A 14,227-nucleotide genomic window follows, 5' to 3' on the forward strand; every position below is an offset into this window, starting at 1 on the left:
GACAATTTGAGAGCCGGTATCTGATTACAAGCTGAATTAATTAGGCTTATATCCATTAGTTATCCAACAACTTGATCAAAGCCTGACATTCAATGTATGAGAAAATCACACATTGAAAGCATACAGAAAAATGTTTTCATATATTTTTGTTGAAATTTATTTATGTTTTCTTATCAGAGAGGTGAAAAATGATATTACCGGCATTTGATTGGCTAATTTTGGTCAAAAGCTGTTTTTTCATCAGTTTTGCCTGTTTTTCAGAAAACAGTCCCAGCAACATCTAGTGGGTTTTCCCAGACTGTCACAAAACTATTTTTAGTTGTAAAATAAATTCCTGTAAAGTCCTGTAAGTAAAACAAACTGCACACATTTATCTGAAGATGCACAGCTGGACTTGTCAATAAACCAGATACCAGAAATTCCTTCCTTTACATCCGTTTCCTTTCTGTCCTCATTTAGTAGCTACTTTCCTCTGAATCTTCTCATCCTTCGCTCAGGGAGTACAGAGTTTTCCCATTAATAACTACACGTTAGTGAATCTGTCCCACTTATTCTGCCTAATTAACAAGCCATGTTTTGTGTGATAGGGGCTTGTTGTACAAGAGCTCCTGAGTGGCTGCTACAGCGGCTCTGAGCTTTCCTACCTGTTAACGAAGTCATCAAAGGTGATGCGGTGAGAGAAGCCCTGGCGTCGGATGTTGACTGTCTCCAGGATGCCTGTGTATCGTAGCTGCACCATCACACGCTCTTGACAGAAGCGCAGAGCCTGGCGATCGTCATTGGGTTTAATGCAGCGCACAAAGTGAGGCGTTCCCATTACCATCTTCGACAGCAGATCCATCAGAGAATACTAGAGAATAAACACAAACACATTACACAGTAAGAAAACAGTATCTATGAAACAAATATTTGCAAAAGATGTGAAATCCATTATTACATAAGTTATAATAATTATCTCTTAATCTGTATCTATAATTTCAGTGTAGTCCATTTCTCATAAAAGTCTTATAGTGTTAAGACACCAGTGTGGGACACCAAATGATGCCTGATATTTTTTGGACACGCACACGGAAGTAGGATGCTACAGTCTGTCTTCTCATGTTGGTGGTCTCCTCTGGGTGTCTCATCATCTCCATGGTGTCCACCTAAAACAACACAAAGTTCAGTTTTAGTCCACATGTGATGCCTGGAGCTTACCCCAGGGGACACCCTGGACAGAGTACAACCCTATACACTATAATTTAGTGATGCCTATCAACCTGTCTTTGGAATGTACCCAGAGGAAAACCACAGAAGACAGGGAGAACATGTAAACTCCACACACAGACAAGGTGAAGGCAAGAATTGAACCCACAACCCTGAATATGGGAAACAAACAAACAAACTAGACATAAAACCACCATGTCTCCCCCTATAGTAAACCTGTAACTTGCTAAAAGTTGAATAAATTAGTCTTAACAGAAAAACAAAACAAAACCAATTGCACAACTGGAAATGATTATTGAGACTGATTACATGCATGAAAATGGGAGCAGCATGTATCACAAAATCCACACAGGTTCAGTTTTATTATTCTGTGTATTAATGTGTTTAACACATGGCTAATTCTTTCTCCCCTCTGGAATTGTAAATGCACTATAATCGAGCAATATGATCCAATAAAATAGAATGTCAACTTCATCGGCTGTGGTTTGCAAGAAAATAAACACTTAAAACCAACATCCTGAGGGCAGGAGTAATGAGAGCATACTGGTGACATAAGTACTTCAGGGTCCTAATGAACCTCATCATCTCAAAGCAACTTCTATTTTTCAACAGTGTTTTAACAAGAACACAATATGATCTTCTTAACAGCTATCTCCTCTCCTGGACTCATCAAATTTAACGATGTGATAAATATTTTATGGAACATCTATGCAGCAAAGTGCATATCTTAATACTTCATTTCATCTGAGCAAAGCAGAAAGGTATCGCCCAGAATTTTAGTTCACTGGCCCTACATTCTGTAATTGGAGGTTTTGACAGTTGACTTTGCTCAATATGTCTCTGAGAGAAACAGGGGAATGAGAGGGTCCTGTGTGACTGCTTTAACAAGATCTCCATCTCTCTACATCTGTCCCATTTTTGCCATTGCTTGTAACTTGCTGAAGTTTCATATCTGCCATTTTAGCGGTTTGTAAAATTACTACAGGATTCATTAAGGACTTTTTTTTTTTATTATAAGCTAAACCCCAGGGCAGAAATTTTTATTTGACATGTACGGAATAAAATAATTTGTCCATGGAGCATGTCCAGGAAGTAGCTTAGTTTCCTTTAACAGCACATCCCACAGTGGTTTATTCCTCTTATGCCACAGCAATTTGACAAAAGATTATAATTTTTAATTAATTAATGATAACTATTTAACTATTTATAGTTACATTAAATGTTGAGGAGTGTTCTAGAGACAAGCTACTTACTAACACTATAGCGTTTTTTTTTCTCCTTTGCACTTTTGTCCTCTGAGCTAAACTCTTTCCTGTGCTGGAAAACATACTGTTACAATACCTGAGTCTCTTCCCATAAACTTTATATAAATGTCTCCCTACAGAATACTTTATTTAATAACATAATTTTGTTTATTTACTTCCTGTTAATGAGCTGTTATTATAGAAATGCTAATAAATTGTACTGAGCACATTAATGCAAACTGACCATTAATGGAAATTAATCAGAAGTCAGAGCTGTTCTGTTACAATAAAATGACTCAACACCACCTGAGCAATCAGCTTGGAGGGTTTCATTTAAATATGGTGTGGTTATGAAACAAATATAATATAGCAAATGTGTCGAGTCACTTGCACTACATTGGTTATTATTTCAATCATTGCGTCAATTTAAAAGAATGGAAAAAGAAAAGAAAATCAGCAAACATAAACTTATGATTAAAATAAATGAACCAGAGGAACCGACACCCACTGATGTTGGATTCAGAAAGCTCTGAAAAGTTGAACAATCTTACCTTTTTCCGAAATCTAGGAGACTGAGAGTAGAGAGGGTCATTTGGAAACAGAGAAATAGAAAGAAGAGACAGATGAGAAGTAAAGTATCCATACATATAGACCAGATACTGAGGGCTGAAATAGTGATTTTAACCATTAAGAAGATATCAGGTGTGTCCAAAATAGAAGGCTGCTGTCTTAATGCCTTTTCATGCTGACTCATCAGTCAGCTCTCTTATAAGGCAGTGCTTTAAAGCTATGAGCACATCTGTAAAGAAGCAGATTGAGACAGGCTTCAAAGGCACAAGACATCACTATGTTGCCAGGTTACTAGCATCTGCTAACAGTCACTAATCCCCAAAGTCTGTTTCACCAGATATAAAAGTATTTTTTTTTTCACTATTCTGTGAATACACTCACTATTTCTGGCTTGAAACAAACTGTTAAGTAATAAAAACAATAATCTGTCCACAAATTGTTCCATCTGATTCCACTGATTTCTGATGCCACACTTCTTAACTTTGAACACAAACATAGTAGCAGCATTTTATTTTTTTTCTTTTTCAATTTTGGAGACACCTGATATGTTAAAAATAATATGTGATCACAGATCAAAATGATACGAGACCAAGAATGTGCAGACTTAAAATTGGTATCATACACAGAGAAGAATATTCAATAGAACATCACAGGACAGGGAAAATGGCAGGTCAGTGAAAAGGATTCATGCATCATGCATGCTTATACCAGATAAAAAGGTTCAAATGTGAAAAATGGCAACATAAAATAAATTAAAAAGTATCTATAGTCATAGAAGGTTTGTCTGATATTTTTATGATATCAGCAGTCTTTAAGGTGTTTTCAAAAATAAATAAATAAATAAATAAATAAAAAAAAATCCTGTTTTATGAAAATAGTAATGCATATTGCCTTTCCACTCAGTCATTCTGTGCTTATATGGAATTTTCACATTGAATTAGTCAGAAGGTGTTGATTTTCTATCAATTCAATTGAACAATGAACCCTGTCACATAGCAGCTTTACTGAAATATATATTCAAGATATGAGGAAGAAAACTTGAGAGGAACCAGACTCCAACAGGAACCCATCCTCATCTGGATAGTACGATTATAAATAATTCCCTTCTATATCTGTGTACATGATTATGGTTTACCAGGATGGTTACGTATGGTGTAGTTACTAACACTAATACTCTATGGTGATCACTCACGTAATTCAAGCCCAATAAGAAACATACAAGTCCAAAAACCTTTAATAAAGAAAGACGTATAGCTTTTTTCTATATGAAAAGGCTTATTTCTCATGGAGAATCTAAATCAGTGCTTTGAGGTACACTTGTTCCCTTTCTTTTGCAAAGACAGACAGACAATGTTCAGGACATTCCGCTTATTAGCAGAACTGTATTTTGACATAACTTCAACAAAAAGAAAAAAAAAGCTGAATGGCTATTTATATGGAACTAAATATTTACCTCAATATTAAATTCACTATAAACAGGCATTCAGACATCACAAAAAAAGTAATTTTGGAAAATCACTGTGCTATAAGAGGAAGAAATCACTTCAGGTCAATTCTGGTGAGCTATCTTTATCACATGATTTTATGATGAATTATTTTCATGTAACAGGATGAAGGGTGTATTTATAGGTACCTTGTTACGTCCTGCATGGAGCTGAGGGGGCAGAGATCGGGATGCTGCAGTGACTCTGGCTCTGGATGTGGCCAGGTTACCTGGAAAACAACTGCCAATGTTACAGACCTGAGTAGTGACTTTTTATATATAGCAACACTTATAAAACACATATACAGTGTGCCGAATAATGATGTTCAGTCTTATTCACAACTTAATATACACTATATTGCCAAAAGTATTCGCTCACCCATCCAAATAATCAGAATCAGGTGTTCCAGTCACTTCCATGGCCACAGGTGTATAAAATCAAGCACCTAGGCATGCAGACTGTTTTTACAAACATTTGTGAAAGAATGGGTCGCTCTCAGGAGCTCAGTGAATTCCAGTGTGGAACTGTGATAGGATGCCACCTGTGCAACAAATCCAGTCGTGAAATTTCCTCGCTCCTAAATATTCCACAGTCAACTGTCAGCTGTATTATAAGAACATGGAAGTGTTTGGGAACGACAGCAACTCAGCCAAGAAGTGGTAGGCCACGTAAACTGACGGAGCGGGGTCAGCGGATGCTGAGGCGCATAGTGCGAAGAGGTCGCCAACTTTCTGCAGGGTCAATCGCTACAGACCTCCAAACTTCATGTGGCCTTCAGATTAGCTCAAGAACAGTGCGCAGAGAGCTTCATGGAATGGGTTTCCATGGCCGAGCAGCTGCATCCAAGCCATACATCACCAAGTGCAATGCAAAGCGTCGGATGCAGTGGTGTAAAGCACGCCGCCACTGGACTCTAGAGCAGTGGAGACGCGTTCTCTGGCGTGACAAATCGCGCTTCTCCATCTGGCAGTCTGATGGACGAGTCTGGGTTTGGTGGTTGCCAGGAGAACGGTACTTGTCTGACTGCATTGTGCCAAGTGTAAAGTTTGGTGGAGGGGGGATTATGGTGTGGGGTTGTTTTTCAGAAGCTGGGCTTGGCCCCTTAGTTCCAGTGAAAGGAACTCTGAATGCTTCAGCATACCAAGACATTTTGGACAATTCCATGCTCCCAACTTTGTGGGAACAGTTTGGAGCTGGCCCCTTCCTCTTCCAACATGACTGTGCACCAGTGCACAAAGCAAGGTCCATAAAGACATGGATAACAGAGTCTGGTGTGGAGGAACTTGACTGGCCTGCACAGAGTCCTGACCTCAACCCGATAGAACACCTTTGGGATGAATTAGAGCGGAGACTGAGAGCCAGGCCTTCTCGTCCAACATCAGTGTGTGACCTCACAAATGCGCTTCTGGAAGAATGGTCAAAAATTCCCATAAACACACTCCTAAACCTTGTGGACAGCCTTCCCAGAAGAGTTGAAACTGTTATAGCTGCAAAGGGTGGACCGACGTCATATTGAACCCTATGGATTAGGAATGGGATGTCACTTAAGTTCATATGCGAGTCAAGGCAGGTGAGCGAATACTTTTGGCAATATAGTGTATATCTCTATACAGTAGGGGTGTAATACAATGGCATTCTAGGTATCTACATAGGGAACAGAACAATTAGATCTGTTTTTACATTTGGATTTACATTTGGTGTGATTTTTTTTATTTTCATTTAATGTGAACCTTATCTCTATGCCACAGAAAGCACTCAAAAAACAAACAAACAAGGCTACTAGAAATATTTTTTCACTTTATTCAGCCTCTGACCCAGATGCCCTCTGGACTAAAAGCAAGGCACTTTCCTAACTCAGTTTACTGTTGACATTAATAGCCATCTGATAATATTCTAATAGATTTACATCATTTTCCAGGTTTGTCACATTCCAGAAAGATTTAAAAAGTTAATGAATGGACACATGATTAAAATAAAGCTGGAGCGAAGTACTTCAGGGAGTTTTGAGCAGACTTTGAGCTGTAGGTGGGGTGGGAATTTTGATTAAAAGACAACTCTCCCAACAAGCTTCCACAAGCTGCATTAAAGTAAACACTTTGTGCTTATGTGTTTTTTTTCCCTATGTCCTTTGGGATCCAACCAGATGAAAAGCTTTCTCGAAGACAGGCTTTTAAAAAAGAAAGAAAAACTAATAAATAAATATGTATTCATGCTGGTTTAGAATGCATTATCTATCTAATCTGAATATAACACAATATTTACATTGGGGTTACTTCTTTAAAATACAGTAGCAATGACTTACAAGAAGATTTAGACACACAGATCTACAATGATGACAATTAAACCTTCTAAAATAGTAGAGCAGAAAATGATTTAGACATGAGACACAACAGTACAAGAAACTTCGCAGCGAAGGATCCTAAATTTTTCTCTCGCTCTATCACACGCTTGCGTGCACATGCATGCAACCACACACACTCACACACACACACCACTGTTCTACAGGATATGCAGTCCCACTGTAGCACATGCATAGCAGTCGGTGCGTTTCAAAACTTTCTGCACAAGATGTCCAAATGTTTTCTCTGGCTGAGTCTTCAGAGGCTAAACTCTGATTAATGGTACTGAAAGCAGCCTTTGAAGCAGGATTGGTGACATCAAAGTGCTAATCCATGGGTGGCAGGAGTTTTATAATGAGTGGGAAGCATTTTAACACATTTCAAAGGCTCGACTGCATGAATAAACAATAGCAGCACAGATGTGCCACACACCTTTAGAAAAATACCCACCGCAGAAGTGGAAAGCAGCATTAACCCAGCAAATGTGTGCGTGTGTATGCACGTGTGTTTACGTCTATGCGTGTGTGTGTGTGTATGGAGAGGAATCTGAAGCTATAAAACTACTGGATTGCTGTGCTTTCTAGTTTGCACTCAGCAGATATAATTTAAACAAGTGGTTTGTGAGTCTTTCATAATATTCATATTTTTCAGCTTCCTCCTTTTATACTGGACTATTTGCTGTCTCTTCGCATTCACTAACATCATGGCATTTTTGTTTTTGTCTGTTGCATTTTTGCGATCATTCTGAACAAAGACATCATGTTACTATTTGTCCTATATTAACCACTGCATGTCAGATCTAATTAGAGCTTAGGAATTCATCACTGTTGACCAGAAGGCTTAGAGGACACAGTTATTGGATGCTTCTCCATCACATCACACAAACATGGAAAAACAGACTGGCTAAGGAATACTGACTGGGCTTGAGTTTTGTTGATTTAATCCTGTGTACCGTAATGCTGTACTGTCACTTTAAGAAATAACACTCAGTAAGTAAGAGGACAGCACCCAAAGAAATAGTGCTGTAGTGAATACTGACCACCAAGCCGAAGCTCTCTGTCTCCCTGTTAGTAAAAGTTTTATTATTCTATTTAAAAATACTTGCTAATGGATATCTTTACATGAACAGGAACAAAAGCTCTGAGTGATGCATCATTTAGTGCTATATTAAATAGAGTGTGGAAAACACTAAAGTGTGAGGTGGACATTCCAAGCATGGTTATTATAAATAATGAAAACTATACGACAACTAAAAATAGTAAAAAAATAAATAAATAAATAAAAATTGCATTAACACTAAATTTAAATAAATAAATAAATAACCTAAAACAATAGGAATTATCTCTGAAACTAGCTAAATAGAAATAAAATGGAAAGCTTTAGAGAGATGAACTCATTATATAAAGAAAAACTAATATTGAACAACTACAACAAAAATCTGAATTATATCTGAAAGTAATTAATTAAATAGAAATTACTTTTCTCCATTTGTGTGAGTTTAGTATGAAAAAGAATAGTAAAAAAAATCACACTACAACCTTAATTAACTCCCTTTCACTGAATTTTCTTTACAACCTAAGAATGACAAAAATCAGCATTAGTTTAAAATATGATGCAGTACATCCTGCTAAGCTAATGTAATTATTGTCACCACAAGACACTCGGACCAGTGTGAGGCCGTGTGCGAGTTAGCCAAGAATAAGTTTAAATACAGTAGCATTGTGACCATCTGCACTTATCTGACCTATTGAGTACATGCAGAGCTCTAAGAGCTCTAAAAGCACTGTCGCTGCCTAGAACAACATCCTCCTCTTATAGAATTAAATGAAGATTTCAGTCTCCCTCTGTACTGTATAACAACATCCCTCTCTCTCCTTTGATCTATATCAATATATCTCTCCACCTCCTGTCTGCAGATGAGCAGCCCATAATTGTCATGAAGAATTAGTAAGACTGGGAGAAGCATGCAACACTGTCATGCTGCATACACACACATATGAAAGAAAAGCTGACATCACACCTACATGTTTATCTAAAATTACTGTGATGTACTGTATATATTGTTACAGTAATATTGCATTGCAGAGACAATCATTTATTCCTGCTCCTGTATCCAAGAAATGTGCTTTTTAGGGATGTCAAGCAAAATTATGTTCTAGGATCATGTATTGCTTTTCACTTTGGTGCAATTTCACTGAAATAGCTAGAATATAATACTCATGACAGTTCAATACAGTCTTGTGTCCAATTTCTCAAAAGGTTAACCAGCAAACCAGATCTGTGTGTGCATGTATGTTGTTTTCTTGCACAAGGTCCGTCTGTCTGTTAAGGCACAGTTCTGTGAAAGAGGATGACACCCATCATCTCTACTTCACGTGTGCTGCTTCTGGCAAATGCTGACAACACAAAGAAAGGAGAGAGAGAGAGAGAGAGAGGGAGTGAAAAAAAAAAAAGCCCTTCCCTGGCATCTGTGCATTCACTTTGAAAATTAAGCCCAGCAAGATTCCTATAGAAAAAAAAATCTCAAGCTGGCACTTGTATTGAGTTTCTATTGACAAGAATAGTCAATGTGCCCTGGATTAAAAAGCAATCCCTCGTTCAATATGACACCTCTCTGCTCGCTTTCATCAGAGGCTGTGTGCGCCTTGTACTTCAGAAGGCCAGACTCGGGCTGTCGACACAGGGGACAATCAAAGTTGTCAGACAGCAGCCGTTACAAGCTGACTTCTGCTGAGGAGAGCTGCTAGATATCACTCTCTTCTCACTCGCTCGAGCATGCTTTCTCTCGTACATTGACTCGTGGCCTCGATCGCTCTCAAGCCCCTTCATCATTTTTAAATAAATATGAAGTATTCTTAAAAATCAAGTCAGCAACCAGGCAAATGAGATTGTTCCACTGCCTCCTCTCCTCGTCAGTGTCCCGTGCTCTGAGGCCAGAGGCATTTTGAACAGCATGTTTCACTGTCAGGGAGCATCCATCAGTGGAGCGAGCGCACGCTGTAATGGGCTTTGGATGCTTGACACAGCCTTGCTTTATCAGGAGATGCTCTGACAGCTGACAAAAGTGTGACTGCTTTCTCCATATCGCAGCAGAAAAGCAGCAAAAGAATCTGCAGAGCTGTGACGAACACAAGATTGGGGTTAAATGTTTACTTAGCGTCAAGGTTGTTAATGTTATCTTAGCTGAATGATCTAAGTACAGGTGAACATCTGAAGCCGTTTATTTAGATCAGGGTAAATTCAGCTTACTGTGTAGTCACACTAGATGAGCAAATTCAGACTCCGCACATTTTGAATGTTAGGGGAATATTATATGAGAGTAAGCCAAAGGATACGTATTAGGATTTGCATTCAGATTATAAATGCAAGAAGTAAGTGGCTAATCCAACCACCTAATCAACTTACTATATTAATCTAGTCATAAACATATGCTATATTTAGACTGTACCTGTAGCACTTGAGTCCTTCCAACTTGTCTTGGATGTGCTTATCAAGAACTGAAGAATTTCAGCAAACTTTGACTTATTTTTTATTCTGGCATAGAAATGGGCTACTCTGGCCTACTTCACTTATTAAAATAGCTAGATTTCCCCCGATCATCGAAATCATTTGGGGCGGCAACATTCACAGAAAAGTCTATTAGGAATGTTATTTTGACTGGACTTGAGTAGCCACTTAATGACTTTGTACCTGACTTTGGATGTGTTTACGAGATGCAACTCAACTAATCTTAAGGATGACTTGCATGAGATATTTAGGCTTATGATGTGGTGTTATTTTAAGCAATGTGATTTTGTTACCTAGATTTTTGTTCTGTATGGACATGCTAATGGTCCATCTCCAAATTTTTATTCTGCAGTGAGACTTCAGTCTTCACCCAACACAAGCACTATTCCCACTAACAGCCTTTACATTTTTATTCTAATGTACATCTGTAAATCTATACCGAGGCCCCTACTTTGGAATATATACATACAGTATGACCCACGGGCCGGGAGAGCAGATCCCACAGAGCGTCTTAGAACAGGGCCAAACCAAACACACCGATCTGCCTGATCCACGGATGTGCTCAGGCTTCAGGGGAATTTGTCCATGCAAATATAATCCATTTCCTGTGACAAAGCCATGCCACATGGACAGGCCCCAGCCCTAAAGATGAGCTGAATGGTAGGATGGACAAAAGCTTAGTTCATTTCTAAACACTGTCAAGATTTATTTGTGTTTATGGTTATAACACCATGTATGGTCTGGTTATACGATTGTGTATGTGACAGACTTCCTAGCAAAAAAAAGGATTATAGCAGTTCTTCCATGAAGTCCCAACATATTCTTCAGCTAAATCTTTTCAGAAAGCCCCGAAGGAACAAAAAGTTGGGGGAGCTTAGTACTTGCTGCTTAGTTGGTAGACAACATATCAATACAATTTTTATAAATTAGTGTACATCTTTTTAATTAAGGTAAGAAATCAAGACGTCTAAGCACACAGGGTCTCATCTCTTAATATTAACTTATAAAATAAATAAGTCTGGCATCTTTATAGGACAGGGATATGTTAAATGCTTTATCTCCATTCAAATCTAACCTTATCTCCAAAGTTAAGGGCAGGTCTCTCTGTTGATCATAGACTATTAATTAAAGAAAGCAAAATTAATATTTTATTTGCTTATTTTAGTACTATTTTGGAATATCTGTACTTTACTCGACTGTTGTTGTTGCATTGAAAATGAATACTGAATTACTTTTAATGGATTTTTTTAAAACTTCGTTGTTATTTAGACCTTCAATGTACTCATTACAAATCAAAGCAATAATATCTTTTCCTTTTAACTTCTCTTATCCAGCCAGTGATTTCATGATTCTATGCTATAAAGTTTAGCATCCAGTGATTTCAGTTTCACATCGATCTCTCAGAATCAAGCCAGACATATTTTTGTGATGTTCTATTGCTACACATTTCCCTGTAAAACCTAGTTCTGAATCTACATTATCTATATCATCTCTGCATGTGCATGACAGACAGCAAATACCTCCAGAAAAGATTTAACAGAAAATTGCTTTGACAGAAAACGAATGCCTCCACATTTCCCACACTCTTGTAGAGAATCCATCAGCCAGGATTCCCCCTAGTGGTGGTAAGCAGACTACAAGAGGAAGCCTGTCAGTAAAGCAAACACCACCAGGCACAAAAAGATTTTTATCAGATCCTGCAGATAGCTGGAATTCCAGATAAGAGGAGAGGAGAAAGCTACAAAATTAGGTATAAATATATGCAAATTAAATTCCCCTCATATTTTGGCCTGAAGATCAAAAATTCTAATTTTGCTGATATTTGGGGCATAAAAGGAAGATGCTGTTTCTAATGGTTTGTATCAGGATGAAAAGTCAGCCAGCTATGATGAGCAAAGATAAGTATAAGAGTGGACAAGCAGATACACGATAGCGGAGGATGGTACTGCACTCTCATTGACTAACAACTATTAGAACGCCCTCTCGTTTATGCATTTATTATCAATCACAAACAAGAGTGAGCTATTCTCATCAATGCATGTGTGGTTACATGGGTGCGTGCACGCACACACACACACACACACACACACACAAAGACAGGCTTTCTTTTTTTCTATCCATTAAGAGCAGAAAAAACACTGCCTTCCTACAGCTTTCAATTCTGCTCAGACAAAACACACTCAAGGATACTGGAAGAAGATGGGAGGCAAATAATGGCTTATCTACAGAGGAGAGTGAAATACATAATTAAACGCTCTGCTTCCTTCTTCCTCACTAAATCTAGTAGCCGAGGCCTCGAAGCTTACCTAGTGGCTGACGTTTTTTTTTTTTTAAGCACATCACTGGCAGCACAATGATAAAGAAAAGAGGAGATGCATATGGCTTTATAAGAGCTCTAAACAGTGGCATCTCATCTGCTGGGTGTTGGAAAACCTTATCGCTGGAACACCCCAAATCAGGAGAGACAGAGGCAAAACAGCAGGGAAGCAAGGGGGACTTCTTACTGAAAATGAAAAAAATCCTTCTATTATTCTATCTTGCTATTTTTCTAACCAGCGCTCAGCCACACAGGAGATAAAGAAAGAGACGGATATCTAGTTAAATAGAGAGAGGCAGAGAAGGAGAAAGAGTGGAATAGACAAGGTGCTATGCTGAAAAACCTCTGCCAAACCATCAACACCAGGCAATATAATTGACAGTACAGTTGTGTGACATGTCAGTAGCGTTGCCCTCGGACTGACCTTTACCACAAATAAAGCAACAGACACTCAAAGTGTGTGTAATGACACATCTAAACAACCAAACAGCAGTGTTTTACAGTCCTCCAGAAACATGTTTGACCTCGTCTGATTTGACCCCTAAGGGGTATCAGAGAGGTGTGAGAATGACACTGTGTTAGCATGGCTGTGGTGATTATATAAACACGACTCTAAGTGGATCACATACTAAGTGGTGGAGTTAACAAATCCATAGACATTCATCATATTAGTGTTACCCAAGATTTCTACAGTATCATGGCTGTAGGGGGAAAAACCTTTAACCCGGTAATGACCTTTGACTTTGCTGACCCCCAATTTCAGTCAAGTCATTTAAATAGATAATGACAGTAAAGTATGTGTCAAAAGTCTCAGCTTGACAACATGACTTACCATATAATTAGTTTTGTGTGCCAGAGTTGAGAAACATACCAGTTTTAGTAAGAGGATTGGAGAACAGCTGCTGCAGCAATTTGTTCTCAGATGTTCGCAAAACAACCATGATGTCTGCAGGCAGAGGGTCTCGGTTCTTCTCCAGAAAACCATTTACACTGTACAACACCTTTGAGAACATAAAATCCAAATATTAGGATACATACTAATTTGAGAAATCAGTAAAATGCTGATTAGAGAAAATGAAGTGGATTTGCATTCAGTAAATATAAAATATATTTCACCTTTCCAGCATAATGCTGAATTCCAAAGCACAACTCCACACGCTTTGGTCTCCAGAAGTACTTGTAGCGTAGGTTGTCTTCAAACTTATCTAGAAATAAAAGGAGAATGAGAACTAGATAAATGGCTCTTTTTAGAAGATCGTTAATTATGATCCGTAGGTCATTTTTAATACATGTCGCAAAAACATAAAAGCAGGTTATATGGATGGGCAGAAAATGATCTGAGCTCTGTGCAGTGAATTACCAACGAGGGTTTGGTCTGTTGCCTGAGGGAAGCGACTCTCCTCATCCAGCAGCGAGAGAAGCCCCATGGGCTTCTGCAGGAACATGTCCAAAATTGGCCTGTTGTCCTCATACTCCACCAGACTGGCATCTATCCCCTCACTCTGATACTCCATCTGAGAAGCACACACAATGTTAACGATCAGTTATTGGCAATGTAAT

At 38.4% G+C, this 14,227-nt stretch overlaps 1 protein-coding gene across 1 annotated transcript in view; it reads right to left on the reverse strand.

Moving 5' to 3' along the window:
- myo3b (myosin IIIB) overlaps positions 1 to 14,227 on the reverse strand; it is a 77,061-nt gene that overhangs the window by 32,552 nt on the left and 30,282 nt on the right. Inside the window, exons 22-27 of the mRNA XM_058391146.1 lie at positions 14,028 to 14,181; positions 13,784 to 13,872; positions 13,539 to 13,668; positions 4,654 to 4,733; positions 1,068 to 1,145; positions 645 to 850 (exon numbers count right to left, since the gene is read on the reverse strand). Of these exons, the coding sequence (XP_058247129.1) occupies positions 645 to 850; positions 1,068 to 1,145; positions 4,654 to 4,733; positions 13,539 to 13,668; positions 13,784 to 13,872; positions 14,028 to 14,181 (737 nt within the window). The remainder of the gene's footprint in view (positions 1 to 644; positions 851 to 1,067; positions 1,146 to 4,653; positions 4,734 to 13,538; positions 13,669 to 13,783; positions 13,873 to 14,027; positions 14,182 to 14,227) is intronic.

Source organism: Hemibagrus wyckioides, linkage group LG06 (assembly GCF_019097595.1).
Source record: "Hemibagrus wyckioides isolate EC202008001 linkage group LG06, SWU_Hwy_1.0, whole genome shotgun sequence".
Lineage (NCBI taxonomy): Eukaryota > Metazoa > Chordata > Actinopteri > Siluriformes > Bagridae > Hemibagrus > Hemibagrus wyckioides.